This window comes from Triticum dicoccoides, chromosome 2B (genome assembly GCF_002162155.2).
Source record: "Triticum dicoccoides isolate Atlit2015 ecotype Zavitan chromosome 2B, WEW_v2.0, whole genome shotgun sequence".
Lineage (NCBI taxonomy): Eukaryota > Viridiplantae > Streptophyta > Magnoliopsida > Poales > Poaceae > Triticum > Triticum dicoccoides.
In genome coordinates this window covers 31,590,582-31,614,893 of record NC_041383.1, presented here as the reverse complement: position 1 = coordinate 31,614,893, position 24,312 = coordinate 31,590,582, and the positions used below count along the sequence as shown (strand labels likewise).

At 46.3% G+C, this 24,312-nt stretch overlaps 1 protein-coding gene, 1 long non-coding RNA gene and 1 pseudogene across 2 annotated transcripts; 2 read left to right on the top strand and 1 right to left on the bottom strand.

The window, feature by feature from the left end:
* Window positions 1-257: 257 nt before the first annotated feature.
* On the bottom strand, window positions 258-7,436 carry LOC119361960. The gene is made up of 2 exons (XR_005173042.1): window positions 7,024-7,436; window positions 258-692 (listed from the first exon to the last, which is right to left on the bottom strand). It is a non-coding gene; the product is annotated as an uncharacterized LOC119361960 (long non-coding RNA).
* Window positions 7,437-13,203: 5,767 nt separating this feature from the next.
* Window positions 13,204-14,038, top strand: LOC119366953 (dirigent protein 5-like). The gene has a single exon (XM_037632620.1). It carries the CDS (start codon window positions 13,264-13,266, stop codon window positions 13,867-13,869), a length of 606 nt encoding a protein of 201 aa, XP_037488517.1. The 5' UTR covers window positions 13,204-13,263; the 3' UTR covers window positions 13,870-14,038.
* Window positions 14,039-17,629: 3,591 nt separating this feature from the next.
* LOC119366952 lies at window positions 17,630-20,236 on the top strand (annotated as a pseudogene).
* The last annotated feature ends 4,076 nt before the right edge of the window (window positions 20,237-24,312 follow it).

The window sequence follows — 24,312 nt, the reverse complement described above, 5'->3', positions numbered from 1 at the left end:
GCAGAAAACTCCAAGTAGAAAGATACCATGCTATCCGATTTTTTTTCTCTACAGCACACTTACCCTGTTGTCTTGTTTAAGCTAATATGTCATTGAGTTTCGGGTTTTCCTCAAATCGACGGGGCATTCAGAAACTCTGTACTTAATCTAGCATGCTACAACAAACAAACTTAATAACTCAATTAAAAAAACCAAACTACAGACATCAACAAAGCAACCAGACAGTAATTGAGATCGGTAAAATTGGCCATACACCAGAATGAATCAAGTGCACATTTCTATAGAATAGACTATCAATAGTTCACGACATTTATCATGTGTACATAGCTTATAGCAAAGATGCTACCGTTACCAGTCCAAATGCCCAGTTATACGGAACCTACTAGATAGCATAGCATAAGTACTGCAAGGGCACAACAAACCTGGACCAGGATCTCAGGATATTACATAAATGTGTTCTATGGATATGGCCAGATGCAATAATGGATCTCATCATCATCTTCTGCTTCTGGCATCACATAATCATCTTGCATCTCCAAGAACGGAAGTGGAATGATATTCTCCTTGAAGCGATAAGGTGTAATGTGCACACGGCTTTCCTCACACTCACCTCAAGCTGTCGAGGACGGTCACACCGCTACTGTCTAGCTTCGACATGGTGATTGATTGCCGCTGCTCCATCTGATGGTCAACTGCAAAGATGCAAAAGTTAGTATGTATTATATATTACTAGTAGAATAATAGGAAACAGGCCACCTCACAAACAGCAAAACACCTAAAATGCAAAAATTCCACCAAAGTACGATCGTGTTTCCTTTGAGACGCACATTTTGGCTATTATCTTTTTAAACAATTTAGATGATACACCAATGCTCACGTGACAGTAAAAGTAAACTGAATAACATTGTTTTGCCAGCAGGGGCAAATATACCTGAAGAGAAAACAATGCCAATTATAACTATATAAGACGCAAGAGAACGATAGAGAATGCTCTATCACAAACGTGCGAAGCAACAACTACTCATACGTGTGAGTATGGAGATCACGAGTGAGAGAATATTCAGCAATTTCCACTCCATTCACAAATTACACGTTCATTCAGATAGGAAAGCTATATAGGAAACTACAGTTAGATTATAAGATGTGAAACCATGGATGTATGACGTAGAGGGATGAGAAGGAAGGATTCCTTTGGTCTTTCGTTCTCCCACATCCAGATCTATTGTTACCACCAACTTAACACAAATAATTAGATCTGTACCAAAGTACAATCAAGTTTTTCTGAAGATGCACATTTCAGCTATATAAATGTTGATACAGCAGTGAATCAAATGATTTTCCATCATAACTATGTGCATCGGATAGCACCAATAACATCAATCAGTACAAGTAGCAGCATCTCAATCACTGTATAATCAATCAGCAAGCACCAATAGCAGCAGCAGCAGCAAGCATTCTCTCAAACACAGGCTACACTAATCAGCACTCCTCTGTCTCCAGCAGAAGTAAACAGCAATCTCTCACTCATCTCAGCCGAAGCCGAAGCATCTCTCAGCGTTTGTCGACTCCGGTCGGTCACCTGCTGCGCCGTCGGATATCCACGTGCAACCACTGGATCGTGTCCGTCCAAACATGCATATGCAACATAGAGAAACACACACAGCGCCCCTTCCCTCTCACTTCACCAGCTCGCCATCTCGTCGTCCCGTTTTTCACGGTTTTAACTCTGTTGTCGATGTTCGCATCTCGCAGACAGCATTGCAGCTGGTTTGCAGTTCCGCCATCCATAGTCACAGCACGGTCGTTGCTGGTTGCAGCTCCGTTGTCGACAGTCGGAACACAGTCAGCGCTGGTTGTAGTTTGACCATCGACGATTGTAACATCTGGTGGATGCTTTCATAGTTCAAGATCATGCATGCAGCAGCATCGCATCACCGTCCCTCGCACCTGCTACGTCGACTCCTCAACGCCTTCGAGGGAACTGTCTACTTCTCTCTTTTTGTCAAGAACAAAGGTGTAACTACATATTGCCTAGTCTCCCATCCAAGTATGTGCTCTACTGCCACAGTATCTGTTGGTGTCCTGGTGCCTACTTGCCTTCACCCGCGTGTTTCTCCTCAACCATCATCAAATCTAGCAGGAGCTGCCCTTAATCAGGTCGTACCAAACTACCCATGGCATTGAAGGCCACATTCTCAGTGTTCAAGTCGTCCAACTCAGGAGCGCCAAGTTTTGTCCAGATTTCACAGATCGGTTCAGTTCTGGCTAATCAATGGGTTATATGAACTCTTTAGCTAAATTCAACGTCCATGCCTCATCTGACGGCATGGTCATCGTCAACAACTATATCTGCAACCGGGCCACATAGTAGTGGGCACCCCTCGTCAGAACACAAGCTTTGTCACTGTCTACAACTAAATTTGATTGGCCCCTACTGACACTAACCGTCTAGGGTGTACCACGTTCTGTATTGATGAAACTCAAGACTGTCTTCTAATGTGCAATGCATAGTTGACTATTGTATCCTCATCATGGGCGCCAAAAAGCTAATCATATCGCACTTTTGTTAGCATCAGTGGACGGGGAAGATTAGGGTGACTGGCAGATGCTAGGAGATGATGATGAAATGCATTATTTCGTACAGCCATAGAATGCACTACTTCTTTCAATTAACCCGAGGGAAATTCTAGTTTGATGTGCCTCAAAGTATCTATTCTATATAAATGCCTAGGAGTGATTGGTTTTTGACCATTCTTACTTCGAGTGATGATATTGGGTGTTAGTGCCTTGTTGGTTGAGTTTTTTTATATGAACCAGATGTTTTCGCTCCATATTTAAGTATATAAGTTGTATGCTACGTTGCGAGCAATGGATGCTCACTTCTATAAAATTGTTGCACTTTTTACCATTTTGCTTTCGGTCCATTGCCTTGGGTTAAGTCACGATGCATATGCTACTTTTCCTTTGCAAGAAGCACAAAGTGCTTGTGTGCAACCTAAAATACTGATTGAACATTGGTATATGTTCGTGCTTCAAGGGTGAACTTGCAATTATGCACACATATTACCAAGGAAGGTCTAATCCGAAAACTCATGTCTGATTAATATAGTTTACATCACCCAAATAAGAATGGGAAGAAAAGTTGGGTTGTCGTGCAAACAAATTTTGATCATAGTGATGGATGGGCCACCCCGATGGTGGGGAATTCTTGATACTTAGCGATTTTAAGACTGGTTCTACAAGTGGTGGTGGAAGACATTCCTAGTGGATCTACGACTAATACAAAGTGATGTCCTGAAACTCGGGAGACCAACAGGATGTTCCCGACTCTGGGCTCTGTAAGGAGCTCTTGCAGGGATTGACAATGTCCTCCACATGTTGCGCACCGTGGCGACTTCAGTGGAGGTTGTACCCTCTTTGGTCAATACTTAGTATAATCTTGATATTAATATAGTGCACTTTATCATATCTTTCTAGATAGCATACAACATTAATTGGATATAGCCAAGAAGGAACTTAAATATTTACCTTCATGTCACAACTACCAGCTCGGTTATAACCTCACATGGTAGGACAAACCCTCACATAGAAGTTCATAAATGAGGCCTGTGAAGAACCTAAACATGAGCAATGTGGCTATATTGCTCCTAATGTCTCGCATAATCTGAATTTCCTTCGTCTTGGTTGGTCTATTCATGTCTGACACTTGTTATAACACTTGGCTCACAACAATTAGTGCCTACTCACTATGACATGTCTAAGGTGTATAACCTTGCATGAAACTCTTAGTTAGCAAGTGTAGCTGTAACACCTCTCTCAACTTGAATATTAGCATGTAACCACATATGTGACACAAAAAAGACATCATCATGCTATCCTTTCTCATAATATCTTCCCAAGCGACTTAAGGATACCCATTCAAAGCATCGACGAAACTTAGTGTTATGATGTCCCCATATATCCAACCTCGATCCAATAATCCCTGGGACAAGAATCAAATTAGTTCAAATAAAAACAAAAATTAGCTGTTGTTTCTCTCCCATTCTCCACAAAAGCATGTAAAAAATGAAGTACTACCAATCAGCGAGACTCAGCATGCCTGCAGGGAGGAGAGGAGTACTGATAGCCTTTGTTTTTTTAGGAAAGGAGGAGGACCCCGGCCTCTACATCTGGACGATGCATGCAGCCACTTTATTAATTATTCATACAATACCTTACAAAATCATACAACAGTAAGACTAAAGCCACCGTCTAGGCAACATCTGTCGCTACTCCTATCCATTTGATGTAGGGATGCTGATAGTCTGGGCCAAATACCAAACAGACCTCGCAGCCAAACCTAACATCTAAGACCTGAGGTCCCAACCAGGACGCCTGCCGGGTATGGGGCACCCACCAGTCCGATACACTCCTCAACCAGGACGCCTGCCGGGTATGAGGCCGCCGCAGCCACCTGCCACCAATCCATCTTCAGTGATGTACTGCTGCATCTACCTTGCCCGGTCTAGCTGCCGTCGACGCCACCACGACGCCAGACAACGCCACGTCATGCACTTGTCCATCATCACACACCCATCAGCGAGACCACGCTGCTCCATGCCGCCGAGACCCGTCGTCGTCGACGTGAGAGAAGGCACGCCACAACCCCTCACGCCTCTTACATCCGGTGCCGCTCCACAAACGATGCCCCAATAGGGAACACGACACCGCAGCGCCGCCATCGTCCGATCCGGTGATCTTAGGATTTCTCCTGGAGCGACACGAGCAGGTTGACGATAGTTACTTGACGATGCCTTCATCAAGGTAACGACGTAGACGCCGCCATCGCCCGCCATGACCGGAGTCGACTCGGATTTCACCGGCGACTATGTCTCCCCAACTCGCCGCCGGTACTAATAGTGGGATCCAAGATCCGTCACTACCAGCCTGGCCAACCGCCTTCGGTGGAGAAGGCAGCCACCACCACCATACCCGGGCCAAGAGACCTGAACGTCCTCGTGCCGCGAAGATTACCAAGGGGGGATCTCCTCTTGTCGTTCTGGAGACAAGGCGCAACCGCAGTGGATCTTGATCTAAACCCCTCAGGCCTAGATCAAATCTCATCGCAACCAAAATCTCATCCGCCAAACAGCCACCGGAGATCTCCTGGCCACCGCCAACCCGCTGCGCACTGCCGTTGGAGGAGGAGGGAGATGGACGCTGCTGCCCCACGCATTACCACCGGCCGAGGACCGCACCGCTGCCGCCGCGTCACCACAGGGGCTTCGCCCCGCGGCGTCCTCAGCGACGGCGGCGGTAGTGGGAGGCGATGGAGGGGGAGGGCTGATGGCGGTGTGGACGGGGACTCCCCGGGGGCGGCGCGGCGCCGCCGCCTCAGGGGAGAGAGGTCCTTGGGGTGGGGGGGGAGCCTTTGTGGGAGGAGGATTTCGTACTTGTGGGGGAGATATGTATCGATCTTCTGGGAGAGAAGGGCGGATATAGACATTGGGTGAGGAAGGAGTTAATTATTGATCGAGGGATCAAGCAATGGGCTTCGGAAAGATAGGATGCCACCTAGGGATGTAGCAGCAGGTCGCAAAGGTGATAAGTTCACCCACATCTAGTCTGTGTAGGTGCGTGAGCACATGCCAACTTTGTGAGTGACACACTATTATATAGGCATAGTAACCACTAATGGACAAGGTTTATCTGTGAGTCAGTAGTGGCTTGTCCTTCCCGGTGAGCTGGAGCAACACCTGACGAGCCATGGTTAAGCGCTTGTCAATGGAGATGCTTGATAATGGGGGGCAATTACACTGATAGACCAAACCACGCCCGTCGATGGTGATGGCTTCATCTTGTGCCAGCGAGATGGCTTTGTTTGTGAGTGCAGTGGCTCCATCAATAGATGAAAAAATGGGCCTCTTGTTTCCCCGCTACCGGCGGGCCACTCCAGGCCCATCAATAGAGGGTCCATCAGGTGGCCTCCGGTCTACCATTCATGATGCGTTTGTTGGAATAGATCTTAAGGTCCAATGGGCTGAACAGAAAAAAAGGAAAGAGGATAAGCTAACGTGAGGGAAGGGGGCAACGAACCAACGTTCGTACCCCTCGACCCCAACTCACGCGCCATGATCGGGGGCACCGTAACCAACAAGTGGTTTTGGTCCCCCGTCGCCAGCGCACACATAAAAGATGGGGGAGCAGCCGACACCTGTGATCTGACTAGTTCACGTAAGGTTTTCTTCTGGTCCCCACATCCCAAAACCCTAATCGATCTAAGGGGAGCGCTGCACGATGTGAGGATCATTTTCAAGCTCTGCCCCTGTCCCAGGGTATTGCCGCTGGCGTCCGGAGGGACGCCGCTACCTGCAACGAGCATCTACACCGAGCATGCGTCAAGCCTGCATCGAGCAGGCACGGGACTACCTGCATCGAGCATGCGTCAAGCCTACACCAATGGCCTCTTCCATTGGTGGTAAGATCATCAAACCATTCCTCTGTTCATTATGCAAATAGGTGATCTAATGTCTAGCTTACGGTCTGTTAAGTAGATCCTACGGGATTAAATTATCTAACAATGGTATCTTGAGCTTGGTTAAGCCTAGATTAGATCCCTAAGATGATCTGTTTAGGTTTGATGATCAACATTACGTACTGATGATTAAGGCTGAAGATTATGGTTAATGATTAGATTGATTGCCCATTGTTCAAGTTAATAATGCTAGGTTAGGGTTCATTGCTTTCGGTTAAAGGACTATTTGCTACAGGATTAGTGTTAATCAAATAACATAAATTATGATTACTAACATGTTCTGTTAGTCTAGCTATGCCACGTTTCCGCATCAAGATCTGTCAATTAGCACTGGTTTCAGTTCCTGTGAGCAATTAGAACATGATGAATTGGCGAAGTTAAAGTCAGCCGAACCCTAACTCTAGAAAATCCCCAAATTTGAAACCCTAGTTTTCTTTTTGTGAAATCCTCCATTGGCGATCCCAAAATGATGAACGTAATTGGAAGAACAGAAACGGTGACGGGCTCACCCTGATGACGCCGGCCTTCGGGGTCCGCACGGCCGCTGCCGTGCGCGCACGCCATGGCCGGGACGCCGCCATCCTTCGGGATGGCGCGCGGAATGAAGCTAACAGCCGCCACTGCCGCGCTCACGCACGCGCGCGTCGCCTGGCCTCCGTGCCTGAGACATCGCAGCCGCCGCCAAAAGCTTGCGCCAGCAGCCGCCGGCGAAATGCCCAACAACTGCGTTGCCGCGTCACAGGAGCTACGCTCGATGGAGGAGCGCGCGGGACAAAGTCCTTTTGCATGCTACTCGGGCGAGCGATGCTGCCGCGTCGCCATGCATGTACGATGGGCCATGCGCCACCGTGTCTTCTTGTGCGGGCGCGCCTTGCCGTCGCTGCCGCAGTCGAGCTCTCCCTCTCTCTCTCGGGAGCGAGTGAATCTGGACCAGAATGGGGATAAGGCTAGGGTTTGATCTAGTGGCAGTTTTGCTCCACTCCGGAGTGATCGGAGCCGTCGGCTTGATCCAACGGATGAGACCGACGCGCAGCTGGGACAGGCTTTTCGGCCGCCTAAACGGGCCACTTTCTCGGCTGGGCTTCGGCCCAAGTTGTCATAGCCCACAGATAATGTTCTTTTTTATGTTTTCGTCTGCTGGGCTAGAAATTTAACGGACTGCCGTGGGTTGATGGGCTAAAATTAAATTTTCTGTGCGTTTTCTACTTATTCAGTGTATTTTCATATTATGATTAGTTCATGCATTTTTATAATTGGAAAATTGCCAAAAAAATTAATGCTATTAATTATGTTTTAGTTTTCTAAATAGAGTGGAACCAACGAGAAATTTTATTTAGAAAACATTTATGAATTAATGTTTGTGTCATTTTATGGCATATTAATGTTCATCTCATGGTAATATCAATAAATGATGTATTATTAAATTTCTGTTGGAAAATTGATATTACCGACGAGATTAATGTGATCATTTTTGTAATACAGACCAAAGTTGTTTTACATTTTTCAATCACCTTGTTAATTCCTTATTATTTTCTGCCCAACGGTGATATAATTTTGAGTTAACTTTTTGCATGAAAATTGATCAAACCGGCGTAGGTTAATTTTTGTGCAATTTTATTTTTAATTATGATGTTCTGTTCCTTTACTTATGATATTTTGAAATGATGACAACTCCCGGTCCTCGTGGTCTCGAGAACATTGAGCCACTCACGGGAAATAAATTCCAAACATGGAAGGACTCGTTGCTATTGCATTTTGGTTGGCATGAGGTGGACCTTGCACTAATGGAAAGTAAACCAGTGGAACCTAAAAAGGATGCCACTGGGTATGCTGAGCTTAAGAAAGCCTACAACACTAAAGTTGAGAAGTGGGAGAGGTCAAACAATATTGCACTCCTAATTATGAACTTCTCCATCTCGACTGAGATTAACGGGCTATTCCCCCTAATGAAAGTGCTGCCGAATATTTGAAATCGGTGGAAGAACAGTTTAAAGGCTGAGAGAAAGTGTATGCAGATGAGCTTTTGCACAAGCTACTTGCAAAATATGAAGGGCAAGGAAATGTGAGGGGGCATATTTTGAGCATGAGTAGTGTCGCGGAAAGCCTAAAACCATGAAGTGTGAATTGAGCAAGAGCTTCTGGTGCTCCTAGTTTTTAGATCACTACCCTCACAGTTCAATCCATTCAAGATAAACTATAATTCTCTTGAAATCAAAAGGAAACTACCTGAACTCATTGCACATTGCGTTCAGGAGGAAGATAGAATTAAGAGTGAACAGAAAGATCAAGCTTTCCATGTTAATTCTGGGAAAAGGAAGCATGAGAACCATGCTCATAACAATAATGTGCCCAACAAAAAGCAGTTTTTCAAAAAGAATCCTCAAAAGCCTAAGCAATGCAACGAGGCAAGTTGTTCACGTTCCACTCCTCCAACGGCTACTTCAATTAATCTTACAAATGCCGCTGGAGAAAGACTTTGCAATTTTTGCAAGCTGCCAAATCATGTCAAGGCGGACTGTCCAGGTTTTCTTAAGTGGCTGAATAAAAAGGTTAAGGATGAGGTCACTCTTGTAGATGAATCTCTATATGTTTATTTTTCTGAATCTACATGGTGGATTGACTCAGGTGCGGCTGCTCATGTCGCGAATTCTTTGCAGGGATTCCATATAAGCCACACCCTAAAGGGTACAAGAAGACTTAATGTCGCGAATGGGAAGAAGGCTGAAGTTGAAGCCGTGGGCTCGCTCACCTTGAAGTTGCACACTGGTTTTCTACTTCAGCTCAAGGACATTCTTTATGTGCCTACATTGTGTAGGAATTTGATTTCAGTTTCATGTTTAGATGATTTTAGTTTTCATTGTACCTTCAGGGAGAAACAATGTTTTTTAAAGTAATGTAATAAGGATGTTGGTCTCGCCGTCCGATGAGGAGCCTCAACATAATGAAGATCCTGAGCATGATGAGGACCGTCAGCCAAATGATGATCCTCAACCCAATGTTGATTCTCAACCTTCTCAGACAAGAAGAAATACACTTACTAATGAGCCTGTGAGAAGATCACAACGGGAAAAGAAAAAGGCCATCTCCAGCGAATATGTCACTTTCATATGTGAGGATGAAAATAACATAGGGAAGGCACAAGATCTAACCTCATATAAAGAAGCCACTAAAGGTGAAGACTCGTCCAAATGGTTGGTCCCCATGGAAGACGAATTGAAATCTATGAGCTCGAATGATGTTTGGGACTTAGTAGAAGTTCCTGATGGAGCCAAAAGGGTAGGCTGCAAGTGGGTCTACAAAACCAAATATGATTCCAAAGGGAACATTGAAAGGTTCAAAGAGAGACTTGTAGCAAAAGGTTATACACAGAGAGAGGGGATTGATTATAAGGATACCTTCTCGCCTATGTCAACTAAAGATTCTTTTCGAATTGTCATGGCACTTCTAGCTCATTATGATTTGGAGCTGCATCAAATGGATGTCAAGACGGCATTTTTGAATGGAGACTTAAAAGAAGAAGTTTACATGACTCAACCTGAAGGTTTTGTCGTGGAAGGAAAAGAACATATGGCATGTCGTTTAAAGAAATCCATATATGCTTGAAGCAAGCTTCAAGGCAGTGGTACCTCAAGTTCGGCGAGATTATTAGAACTTTTGGTTTTAAAGAAAATGAAGTGGACGATTGCATTTATGTTAAATTCAAAGGCAGTAGGTTCACAATGTTAGTCCTATATGTGGATGATATTCTATTGGCTTGCAGCGATAAAGATATGTTGCATGAGACCAAGAGATTTTTGTCCTCAAAATTTGACACGAAGGATCTCGGTGAAGCCTCGTATGTCCTTGGCAGTGAGATTCATCGAGATAGGTCCAAAGGAACATTAGGACTATCACAAGAGGCATACTTTGAGAGAGTACTATATAAATACAATATGCATAAGTGCTCTTCCTCACCTGCCCCCATAGTCAAGGATGATAAGTTTGGAACATTCCAATGTCCGAGGAACCAAAATGAAACTGATCAGATGAAGTCGGTTCCTTATGCTTCAGCTGTTGGAAGCATCATGTACGCTTTTGTAACTAGGATGCTTGGCAGATTTCAATGTAATCCAGGACCGGACCACTGGAAGGCCGCAAAGAAAGTCTAGCGTTATATGCAAGGTACTAAAAGTTTCATGCTTACATATAGAAAGTCCCATAACCTGGAAGTTATTGGTTACTCGGACTCTGATTTTGCTGGGTGTGTGGATAGTAAGAAATCCACGTCAGGTTATATATTCACACTCGCTAGAGGAGCCATATCGTGGAAAAGCTCCAAGCAAACTATAGTTGACTCATCTACGACGATGGCAAAATATCTAGCATGTTTTGAGGCCACTAGGCAGGTTGTATGGTTAAAGAATTTCCTTCTCGGACTTAAAGTGGTTAAAGGCATTTCCAAACCACTGACATTGTACTACGATAATAAACCCGCAATTTTCTATGCAAATAACAACAAGTCAAGTGCTGCTGCCAAGCACATCGACATAAAGTACCGTGTTGTTCAACATAGGATCCAAGATCAAACTATTAATCTTAAGCATATCAATACGACACGTATGCTTGCGGATCCCCTCACTAAAGGCTTAACACCCAATATATTTCATGAGCATGTAGCCGACATGGGATTATTGGAAGCATCTTGATTATGGAATTATGGGACTGATAATATAATTAAACCACTCCCCATAAAGTAATATGTATTCCACTTCAAAATAGGATGTGCGCTATGAGTATTGCGGTTCAATGGTATTTCGTTGGCTGTTGTAACACCTTATTCTAGTGTATCATTCCTATGAAGAATGGGCAAAAGTTATTGAGCCTAACGATCAAGGGGGAGAATGTTGAAATTGATCTTAAGGCCCAATGGGCTGAACAGAAAAAAAAAGGAAAGAGGGTAAGCTAACGTGAGGGAAGGGGGCAACGAACCAACGTTCCTACCCCTCGACCCCAACTCACGCGCCCTGATAGGGGGCACCCTAACCAACAAGTGGTTTTGGTCCCCCGGCGCCAGCGCACATATAACAGATGGGGGAGCAGCCGACACCTGCGATCTGACTAGTTCACATAAGATTTGCTTCTGCTCCCCACATCCCAAAACCCTAACCGATCTAAGGGGAGCGCTGCACGACGGGAAGATCATCTCCAAACTCCGCCCCTGTCCCAGGGCAGTGCCGCTGGTGCCCGGAGGGACGCCGCTACCTGCAGCGAGCATCTACACCGAGCCTGTGTCAAGCCTGCATCGAGCAGGCACGGGACTTCGCATCACCTACACCAATGGCCTCTTCCATTGGTGGTAATATCATCAAACCATCCCTCTGTTCATGATGCAAATAGGTGATCTAATGTCTGGCTTACGATCTGTTATGTAGATCCTACGGGATTAAATTATCTAACAGTGTTATTATACGTCCACTCACCTGGTTATGGGTTATGGGTGTGAGCTCTTCTCTCAGTGAAGACAACCAACGGAAGGTCTTTTCTAGTAATGACACTTATTTGTATACAAATTCCACGCACTTCACATGTTTTGTTTAATATTAACATGAAATTTATTATTAAGATTTTTTTTCTTTCCTTTTAGAAATAGGATATGTTAATAACAACTCTGTTTTTAATGCAACTATGTTAAATTTGGAAAATAGGACGCTACATGCGGCGCTAGATAGAATGAACTAGATGGTACCATGCGTATTGCCGCGCAATTGGGTGCAATATTTCTCAATGAAATTTGTTTGCATAAAACATTAACGTTTTGATTGATAATACGAGAATTTAAATGAAAGACATCTAATTATTGAATAGTTGTAAAATATTTGTTTGATTTAAGTAGTACTCCTACTAGTGATCAAGTTAAGTTTAGAAGAGTTACCATATGTGACTCTATGGTCTAGTGGTACGGTTAGCATCCAAGTAGCTTTCGGGAGTATACTAGTTGTATGCGAATAGGCTTAGGCTAATAGCGGTCAGTGTAGCCAGTGACTAGGAAAGGTTGTTTGGCAGCTTGTCGTGTTGCATCAGGAGTTAGTGTCCCTGTTGTGCTAGGATTAGTTTGAGTCGGTTCCATGCTATAAGATTTGTGTGTGTGCCAGCGAAAAAGGCAAAAGCGGTGCCATGCATTATAACCTTAACTGGTTGGAGAGGAGCGAAAACAATCCATATAAGTAGTACATGGCATTATAATCTGACGTACCAACGATGCCCTTCTGACCATTGCGTCCATTTGAGTGAACCAACTAATTTATGCCACGAATATTCTGCTCCAAATTAAGAAACATCGTCAGTGCGTGTGTGTGGCTTTTGGAAGCCCACCTAACACGAGTCGCTGGTGCATGCTTGCATACTCATGACTGCCCAATAGCACAAAATGAATAATTGCTTTTCGGGTATGCTACGTACTTGTGTAGGAGCTACCCACCGCAAATTTGGTATCCTACGTTGGCGAATCAATTTATAAACAAGGCTGGTCACTTGGAGTACAAGAGAGATTATGATGTAAGCTAAATTAAGTTACTAAACTCAAACTTTCTACCGGCATGCCCCATAGTTCCATGTATGTATGTTCAAGTGCACCTCTATAAATAGCATGCACAAGTCAAGCTGTTAACACACAACAACAGGAGCTGCATCCTCACTTAGTAGTGGCAGTGCTCATCACAGCTAATCCATCTTTCGCAGCTTACGCTCGGTAATCTGTTGCCTTGTCAACGATGCAAGGCCTCGCAGCAACTTCCAAGCTGTCACTGGCCGTCGTGGCCGCGGTGCTTCTGCTGTGCTCGTCGGCGGGTGCCGCCCACGGCCTGAGGAGGGTCGTCTCCAGCAGCTCCGACGAGCCGTGCAACGAGATGACGCTCTACTACCACGACATCCTCTACAACGGCGTCAACAACACGCGGAACGCGACGTCCGCGGCGGCCACCAAGCCCACGGCGCTGAGCACGACCCACTGGAAGAACGGCACCTACTTCGGCACGCTTGTGGTGTTCGACGACCCCATGACGGTGGGGAAGGCGCTACCCGTGGCGGGGGAGGAGCCCGCGGCGCGCGCCCAGGGCTTCTACTTCTACGACAAGCAGGAGTCTTACACCTCGTGGTTTGGTTTCTCCATTGTCTTCAACTCCACGGCGCACAAGGGCACCATGAACCTCGTCGGCGCGGACCTCATGGATGACAAGACGCGGGACCTCTCCGTCGTCGGCGGCACTGGCGATTTCTTCATGGCGCGCGGCATCGCCACGCTCCGGCTCGATGCCTCCGAGGGAACCGTCTACTTCCGTCTGCAGATGGACATCAAGCTCTACGAGTGCTACGTCTGACAATTTATATTAGGATGACATACTGCTGTTTTCTATGCTCTCTGATTTATCTTTGGTGTGTGAGGGCAGGTTTTGATAAGTATGTGAAATGCACTGCATTTTTATCCGTCTTTACTGTTTACTTTGTAAGTGTTAGTTTAGGAGAGGTATCTCTTCTATATATTATCTAAAAGAAGATTTCTAAGTGTTGGTGGTATTTCAATCCACATGCAAAGGCCATCCTACTGTTGAGGTAATACAAGAAAATTGAATATCTTGTTAATAAATAAACTAGCACAGCCACTGCATTTTTATTCTATATGTCATCCAAAACAAGATTTCTATGTGTTGGCCATATTTAAATCCACAGTTCCATCCTATTTTCTTTCCAAAATGCGAGGAAAAACCCTACAAATGCCATCTTACTGTTGAGGAAGCAAAACAAATTTGAAGATCTTGTAAATTAACTAGCACAGCCTCCTGCACAGCCGTTTGCACAGTCGTCTATGAACATCATCATCAGCAATGTAGAACAAGAGGTGCATATCCGTTATAACTACGTAAATATTGCACTATGAAAGAACCATATGGCCATAAACGTATGAACTGTAACATATGAACGTGAATAGTTCTTAAATAATATTTTGTATAGTTCTGAGCCAATTTTCCCTAACATGATAACAAAAAACGTAAATAGAAAAACCATCAGGGTGAAATTCATACGAACCAAATGGTCCACTAAAAGGTTACCGAAACAGATAATTCTACAAAAAAAAATATAATTTATTTGTCTTCCAAACATAGGGTATATCATTTATTGTCGACTATACATTATAGGTCGTATCTATTGATAATCAAACCATCAAGGTGAAAGACAATTTTGCTTCTCACATAGCTGAGCACATCAGGAACAGAGAAGCATAATCAAACCTAAGGGAGGTCAAAGTAATCGAGATTTATGGACCAGAAGCAGATGGGGTAGCATTCGTGTAGATGGCGTGCAAGTAGCTCGACAACCAACTATACATATGAAGGGATATTGGAAAGGACATGCTAGGATCGTGAACAGGAGCTGCAACGTCTTCAACGGCAAGGCGGAGCCGCGTCCATCCCGGGAGATTGCACCTTGGAATGATAGAAGTACTGTGCTCAAGTAGTTATGTTCTCATGCCACTTGATTTCACTATCATGCTAATCTCAGCCTTCACCAAAATTCATGGCAACATGATAGACTAGCTAGCAGTGATGAACTATGAATCTTCGGCCCCATCGGTCCTCTCACACGGTATCGGCATTTTCTACTGTATCACATAAAATATTTTTGAATCAAAAGTAAGACGATGTGATTTATAAGGGCGTTGTATTACCTGGTATGAACTTCTCTATATGCGTCAACAAAAAATTCTACATCTTGCCAACTTAATACAAAATTTAGATTATTTGGTATAGAAGAAGATTCAATAGCATGCTCTTCTTATTTATCTTGAGAATTTCCCAAAGGTGCTGGGAAAATTGGAATTCATTTATCATATGCCATGTTATCGATATACAGTTGTGATTTCCTCTTATATTTTTTTCATCCTATCAACTTCAAGAAAAAAGAAAAAACAAAACAAGTCATTTCTTTATTTTTAGGAATTAATTACAAGGTTGCGACACTTATGATGTTGACATAGATGAATCTTTGGATTACAACAATAGCGATATATTTTGATCCAAACTATTCTATACCGAGGCGTGGTGCCTGAAACTTTTAATCTTCCTCTTTGTTGTATTCCCACAATCCGGTGTAAGTTCATATCTAATTATCATACAAATATACCCGATACAAACTTTTATGTAGCCAAGCACCAAAGACCTCATTATAACTTCATCCGTTGGATCACCTCCCTCTCGGTAATTGAAAAACAAAAAGAACTACATTCTTCCAACTGTTGTAGTACATGGGTTGTAATAGTTTTTCTTTGCGAATGTAATACAGACTTTTGAATACAACTTTTCCAAGATTCATATGTTCTAAAGTATATACATATAATAGAATCCAACTAAATATTCTAATTTTTTTTACAATGCAAGACTACATGAGACACAATAATAATATAAAATATCCATGATGTTTAATCTCTTTCAAGGAACTGCTAGAATTCTACACCAAAAAAGTGAATTGGTAGATTTGGGAAATTCCAATAAAATATCCGTGTATGAAAGGAAATATCTGGTGCACGGAGCTTGTGGTGCTACCGGTGCACCAAACTCATATCGCGCTTTTAAAATGTTCAAAAAAATACTGAATAGAAATTAGCATATTCACACAACATTCATGTAGGCTGTCACAAAATTTCAAGTCAAAATTCGAAACATAACAAAAAAAATCACAAAATCAACACTGAATAGTACATATAACATAACTTGGGCTTTAGATTTGGCTCATTATCACACCAATGTCAAATTTGTCATTTTTGTATCTTAAAAACTGTTTCAAATTTTGATACGAAATTTTGTGACATCATACATTGATGTTGTGTTAATGTGGTAGATTTTTCTTAGATTTTTTAAAAATGTTCTATGGCATACGGTGCACCGGTAGCACCATAAGTACCGGTGCACACCAGCGGGCCACTTTCCTAGTTCAATTAATGGTAGCACCCAAACTGTGAATAACTTGCCGGACCGTATGCATGGCTTGGCGACTAGTACATATAATTATTGTATACTTGTGAAATATTTATTAACTTTAAGTGGTATAATATAATGAAAACCATCAAGCCTCTGACATGCATGTTTACATGCCAAGCTGACATGTCTACAAAAATAAAATATTTGCATCTCTCCAGAGAAATAGGTTACTAATTATATAGATACTCTGTATAAAGTGTTCTTTGCCCGTTGTCATATGCCGAAGCTCCCGCCGTGGTTGGCATGTCGACGTGCTAGAGAAAAAGGCAAAAGCGATGACATGCATTGCCTTAACTGGTTGGACAGGAACGAAAAGAATATATATAGTACGTACCAACGATGCACCCCTTTTCGGATCGTTGCGTCTGTTTGAGTGAACCACGTAATTTATCCCAAGAATATTCTCTGCCCCACGTTATGAAACAGCAGTGCATTTGCTTTTGTGGGGCTATTTTGGAAGCCCACCTAACATGAGCCGCTTAGGCTAGTCATAGTGGGAGTAACATAGGTAGTAACATAGATGCCACATAAGCAAAAATGTTGATGTGGCAAGTAGTTAATGAGGAGAGAGGCAAATAGAGTAACCTAATATGTTACCATCACATAGCGCTTTCCAATGCAAAATGAGTCTACAAGACAATAAATGAACATGTGTATGTTACTACACATATGACACTTCCCACTATAAGGATGGTAACATAGAGTAGTAACGTATGCATGTTACTACTCTAAGTTACTCCCCACTATGACCAGCCTTACATATTCATGACAGCCCGATAGCACAAAATGAATAATTGCTTTTCGGGTATGCCTCGTACTACCCACCGCAACCAAATCATCATCAATTCTAAACAAGATCGGTCACTTGTTGGGGACTTGGAGTACAAGAGATATTATGATGTAAGCTATAAGTTACTAAACTCATACTTTCTACCTGCATGCATGCCCCCACAGTTCCATGCATGCACCTCTATAAATAGCATTGAGAAGCCAACCTCTTAACACACAACAACAAGAGCTGCATCCTCACTTACCAGTGCTCTACTACATCACAGCTACTTGATCTTTTGCAGCTTACGCTCAGTAAACAGTTGCATTGTCAACAATGCAAGGCCTCACAGCATCTTCCAAGCTGTCACTGGCCGTCGTGTTCGCAGTGTTTCTGCTGGGCTCGGCGGGCGCCGCCCACGGCCTGACGAGGGTCGTCTCCAGCAGCTCTGATGAGCCCTGCAACGAGATGACGCTCTATTACCACGACATCCTCTACAACGGCGTCAACAACACGCGAAACGCGACGTCGGCCGCGGCCACCAAGCCCACGGCGCTGAGCACAACCCACTAAAAGAATGGCACCTAATTCGGCACTCTCGTGGTGTTCAACGACCACATGACGGTGGGGAAGGCGCTACCCGTGGCGGGGGAGGAGCCTGCGGCGTGCCCCCAGGGCTTCTACTTCTACGACAAGCAGGAGTCTTAGGGCATCTCCAGCCGTTGGCCCCCCAGGGGGCGTCAAAAAGCGCCGCCTGGGGTGAGCCGGCGCAAAAAATGGCCCTGGGGCAAGTCGGCCCCCAGCCGTCGGCCCACAGGGCCGCCCCTAGGCGCGTATTAAAAAAAAGATGAGACGTTCGGCGAAGTTATGATAAAAACTAGTTAAATTTCGGCTAAACATGACAAATTTCGTCTAGACATGGCAAATTTCAGCGAAATTCGCCATTCTCACGACATTAACCTAATCTAAAAAAGAAAGGCGCTGAAGTCGTCGCCGCCATCGTCGTCATCGGCGGCCTTCTCCTCCTTGACGCGGGCGCCCCTGCTGGACCCGGCGTCGCCATGGTGGACTGGCGGCGGCGCGTCGTCGTCGTCGTTGTTGCTGTCGCGTAGGACGACGACCCCGTCTTCATCGCGCCGCGTCGGCGCTCTTCGAAGCGGCGCAGGGCGGCGCGCTGGCGCTCCTTCACCTTCTCCCGGCGCGCCTTCTCCATCGCAATGGAGTCCTGGCGCACCCATTCTAGGGCCGCGTCGTCGTCGTCGAACTCCGCCTTCACCGGCGCAAGCCCCGGCTCCGTCTTCACCGGCGCCAGCCCCGGCTCCGTCTTTGGCTTGACGAAGCGCGGAGGAGCCGACGAGGACGAGGCGCGCCGGCCGCCCTCGTTGATGACGATGCCGGCGCTGCGAGTGCGCCGGCCGAGCGGCGACTTCGCCGCGGGCTCGGCCTTGACGCCGAGCAGGGCCGGAGTGCCGGAGGAGTGCGACGAGGATCGGGAGGAAGAAGAGAAGGAGGAGGACCCGAACCTCCTTGGCGCCCATGGCCCAACGCGTCGGTGCTGCGCCGGGGGGTACGCCAACGGCGGGTCGTTGCCGCCCTCGAGGTACGTGAGAACGCCCTCGAGTGTGCGGCCGGGGACGCCCCACCAGAGGTGGCGCCCCTCGCTGTTCTGCCGGCCGCCGACCACCGGCGTGCCGTTGGTGGACGTACACCAATCGCTGCTGCTGGCGGCGCTCGAAATACGCCGCCCAGGCCGCGTGGTTGTCGGCGGCGTACTGGGGGAGGGAGAGTTGGGCGTCGGTGAGGGACGCGCGCACGATCTCGACCTCCTCGGCGAAGTACTTCGGCTTCGCCACGGCGTCGGGCAACGGGGGAACGGGTACTCCCCCGGCGCTGAGCCTCCACCCCGATGGCCCGGCGTGCATGTCCGGCGGCGCCGGGATGTTCGCCTGGAACAGGAGCCAGGACTCCTGTTCGCGGAGCGAACGACGGCCGAAGCCGTTGGCCGCCGCCTCGTCTCCGGGGAAGCGTTCTTCCATGGCAACGGCGGGGCTGGGCGGGCTCGGGAGAGGTAGAGGGAGGGGCCGGAGGGCGGCGCTCGGGAGAGGCAGGGAGAGGGAGGGGTTGCACGGCGGCGAGGGGGGACTGGTCTGGGCACAGGCGAGTGGAGGCCGCTGGCTTTTATAGCCGGGCCGCGCCCGTGTGTACGCGTGCGAGGGAAGGAAGGCGTCGGCGCGCTGCCCCGTGAAGCGCCGCCCGTGAGGAATCAATGGCAAGGCTGACCGGCGGCAGCCTTGCCATTGATTCCCCGCGGGAACCGAGGCCGTTGGGGAAGACGAGGCGCCGAGTCGCTGACGCGGCTGGCCCGCGTCTTTTCCGCGCCAAAACAGCTCGCCCCGGCGCCCTCGGGCGCCCCCCAGCGCGCCGGGTTCGGGCTGGGTCCGCCGGCGCTGTTTCCGGCCCAAGCCAGCGAAAATCGGGCTTCTGGGGGCGCGACTGGGCCATTTCTTCGGCACCGGCGCGAAAAAATCGCCTGAGGAGGCCTTCCTGGAGGCGCGGCTGGAGATGCCCTTACGCCTCGTGGTTTGGCTTATCCATTGTCTTCAACTCCACGGTACACAAGGGCTCCATGAACCTCGTCGGCGCGGACCTCATGGATGACAAGACGCGAGACCTCTCCGTCGTCGGCGGCACTGGCGATTTCTTCATGCCGCGCGGCTTCGCCACACTCCGGCTCGATGCCTCTGAGGGAACCGTCTACTTCCGTCTGCATATGGACATTAAGCTCTACGAGTGCTACGTCTGACGATTTATATTAAGGTGACACATCCATTATGGTGTCTGTTAATAAGGATGCTGCTGTTTTCTATGCTCTTCGATTTATCTTGATGTGTGAGGGCAGGTTTGTGTGTTATTGTGACATACGTTGACAAGTATGCGAAATGCACTGCATTTTTATTCATCTTTACTGTTTTTTTTTTGTAAGTGCTATTTCAGGGGAGGTGTCTCTTCTATATATAGTATCTAAAAGGAGATTTCTAAGTGTTGGTGGTATTTCCTATTTCTTTTTGAACACAATACGGACGCAAACACTCATACAAATGCTCATACACTCACCCCTATGAGCACCTTCGAGAAACTGTGTAGGCATATTATCATGAGATTTACGAAGTCGCCGTAGGAGCCTCGTCGTCGACTGGAACGTCTCCTCCCACTGAAAGATCACCGAAAATCCTGAAATAAATTCAGAAATACTGCGAGCATCAGGACATGAATCCTGATGGGCTGAGGATACCACTGTCCCTCTAACCATCCAACCATAGGTTGATTCGCTCCTATTTTGTTTCTGGAATGTGACAAAAAGGCCCCCAAAGGCCATCTAACTGTTGAGGAAATACAATAAACGAAAGTGCTGCAAACACGGACACCAACAGCAAGGTGTGATGAACGACGTTAGGACGATTGTTTTGCCTTGGACTTGGATGGCGGGATATGTCATATCACTAGATCATTGAAGGCGCGCGTTACTGCGCCGGTCAATTTTGGCACTTTAATATTGGTATTTGATACAACTATTTGTAGGTATGTGTCGTTGGATGAGGAAATGTATTGCAAGAAAATTAGAATGTTTGCCAGAAAAGAATTAGGTTAGTACGTTTCGATGAAAATGGCTGGACTTTCATTTGGTCGCTCGTCATATACGGATTTTTTTCGTAGTGTTCGTTCAATGGTGGCGAGGCTTAGATCGCTCACCTCATACGAATGGTTTGCTCACTTGCCACAGAGAAAACAGACAAAAAACGCCCAAAGTCCCATCCGAGCGCCCATCCGTTAGTCCAATAAATTTGTTAGAATTTTCATATTCAGTGACTTGTATATTGGAAGAAGGAAAATTTAGTTGTTTTGTGGATATGTCAAATTACAACATGGTCACGTTGACCTTAGAGATCACAAGTAAACTACTAATTGGGGATAGATCATAAATTCAGAAAATTATATACATGGTGTACTTGTATATTCAGCAAATCCTGCATCGGTTCAATCCATCTTGGTTCTTAGTTTGTCTTTAGAGCATTCTCCTTTGCTTTCAGGTAAAGACATTCCTCTAATAGAGAATTATCTCGTCCACTGTTCTCATCTTCTCATCTGCCAACCAACCATAACCACAGCTAACAACATATTTTAGTTCCCTTGTTTCTTCCGTTCTCCCATCCACCAATATCTAGCTAATGATTTGAATGAAATATATGACAAGCAACGCATCTATAATTATGGAAAAAATCGGTGAAACTAAATCAGTGCCCCAGCTTTGCCACACCTGACTGGCAACTCTATCATAAGATTTTCATGAATTCATATTAGTACCAGTATAAAGGATTGATTGTCAATAAATATTGCGTCCTTCCTTTTCAATAAATTAGAAACCTGCAAAATCAAAGGCCAAAATCTTGCATGAATATAATCAAAAACATGTCTACTTCGTGTCAGAACTATTGGTGGCGTCAACCTGAATATCTCTTAATAAAAACATCAAACCTCTTTCTGTCAACGAAACCTCTGTGCACACGACAATTCTGTGGCCGATCCCTGCCCGACAAACGATCCTGTGCCTGCTCTGATTTGCTTTTGGGCTCCTCTGTGAAAATTAGTAAGGTGATTTGCTCATATCTCCAATACAATTATCTAATCAAGCCATGGATACTTTGGAGGCACGTGTGCCCCTATTTTTTCCCAGGAATTTGTGTATACCTGGCATTGGAACGCTTGCCCAAGACGTTCTTGCATCCGGCCTCCTTGTCTGCCACCTCCGCGATCCGGGAGGGCAGCTCCTTGCGCTGCCTTTGCTTGACCCAACGCAACCGCTTTTCCTCCTAAGCAGTTCGCTTCTGAGGGCCTGGTCGCTGCGCCGTGGACGGAGAGCGAGGGGTCGAGGAGGAGAGGAATCAGCCGCTGGCCCCTTGCCTCGGTCGCGACCTAGCCTGATGCGAGGAAAGGAATGATGGAATATATGGACACTCGTGGAGTACAGGAAGCGCCATGGTAACTGGCCTGTAATTATCCTCCACCAGCGTGCGCATCTAATGGCATTAAAGCACTGTGAATGGTATCGAATCGCCGGCGGGTGGTATCGAATCGACAGATATCGATCTGCAGCCCCCGGACACTGCCCATCTAGATCAGACCCGAAGGGCAGTCAGCATGCGACGCCGTCGGTTGCGTCTGTCGGACCCCAGGCGCGGTGGCCATGGGAATCACTCGACGCCGTCGGCCGCCACGCCACACGACTGCTGCGTCCGTGCGCGAACGAGAAAACAAGGCCGTGTAGAGGCCTATGCACAGGACTAGGGATCAGTGGGCCCATTAGGCCCAATTACATACCAGATGCTCAAAAATGTCGCCAGAGCAGCGGCCCAACACGGGTACGGCTCGTTCTTAACGAACGGGGGATGAGCAAGCGCAGGATTGAAAGAAATCGGACGGCCGAAAATGCCTATAACTGAAGATCCAACGGCTGCGAACGCTAATGGCCTGAGATGGTTGGATTAGTGCTCAGTTTTAATATCTCTAAATGTGCATTTCATCTGGACAGTGTCGTGCATCAGTGGCGGATCCAGGATTTGAAGTTACCCGGGGTGGACTTTAGAAGAAACAAATAATCAAAGCCACGGCACAATCAAATAAGACAATCAAGAAAATTAATTGGCCAATACTATGCATTTAGGCAAGATGATCAACGCAGTGAATTGTTCAGGGTTGTTTCATTCTAAAGGACTAAGCCAATAATATATACTACAAAAAATCATATAAAGTCTAACTTAAACCCTCAACCCTAAAAAAGTCTAACTTAGACTCTTGCTGGCTGAATCTTCCTACAACATCTAATTGTAATTAATATCAGTATTCAACTTTTAAGAATTAGGTCCATGTGACAATAAATAAATAAAAATGATAGAACAGAAGATGAGAAAATTACTGGAGGGCAAAAGGACCTGCTCTTTGCTGCTTCTGTTGGTTGCTCTCTTGCAGTTTTAAGCAGGACGTTGGGCCGTGGCGGTGACGAATGGCACGAGAAATCGGTGGCCTCCCCTCCCTTCTCCTCCATCAAACACCATCCATTGGAAGAACTGGGGAACCCCGCAGTGTCTCGTCAAGGTCAAGGAGGCGAGGCAACAATGGAGGGGGGCGGCGTAATCATGTAGCGCGGTTGATCTGTTTCGATCGCTAGGAATTGGGAACGTCAAAGGCTGCGTTTCTTTTAGAACGGCAAATGCTTCAAAGGCTGCCTAAGGAAAAGGAATGGGCTGCGTACAGAAAAAGAATGGGTATTCTCGTGTTCTATTGGGCCTTACTCATTGGCCCGTCTCTTTAACGAAGCGTTCTCTTCTCTTTTCATCTTCCTGTTCGAAGCGTTTTCTATCTTCTTCTCTGTAGCATGCACAGAAACCTACAGCAGGAAGCTCCCCTCGCCTCCCATGGTGGCCAGGACTGTCCAAAGCATTAGGGGGTACCATGGGTTCCCAAAATTTACCCGGGGCGGCCGCCCCTACACGACCCCACGCTGAATCCGCCCCTGTCGTGCATGTTGCACTCGTCTGCAATAAAATTGAAGACCTTGTTAGTAAATAAACTAACACAGCCACCGGCCCAATTGCACGGGCAACATATTTAATGATTTTAATATTTTTTCAAAATAATTTTGAGAAATTACATCGATATTAGATACAATGTTTGGTTGTTTATTCTTCTAAAAATGTTACATATATTGATCATCAACATGACAGGCAGGCCGCACACGTGATCCGGTGCTGCACCCGCAACACAGGATCCGGCTGGCGCGAGCGAACCTGACACGACGCACGCCCCCACGTGCAAGCCGACATATGGGCACTAGGCACGCCCTGCCTGTTGCAACTAGACCAGCCTGGCGCGAGGCGAGGACGCCGACAGGCGCGTTCGGGCATGCTTTCGCACATGGAGAAACGTGCTACAGGGCACTCACGGGCGTGCCCGCCGCCGCCCAA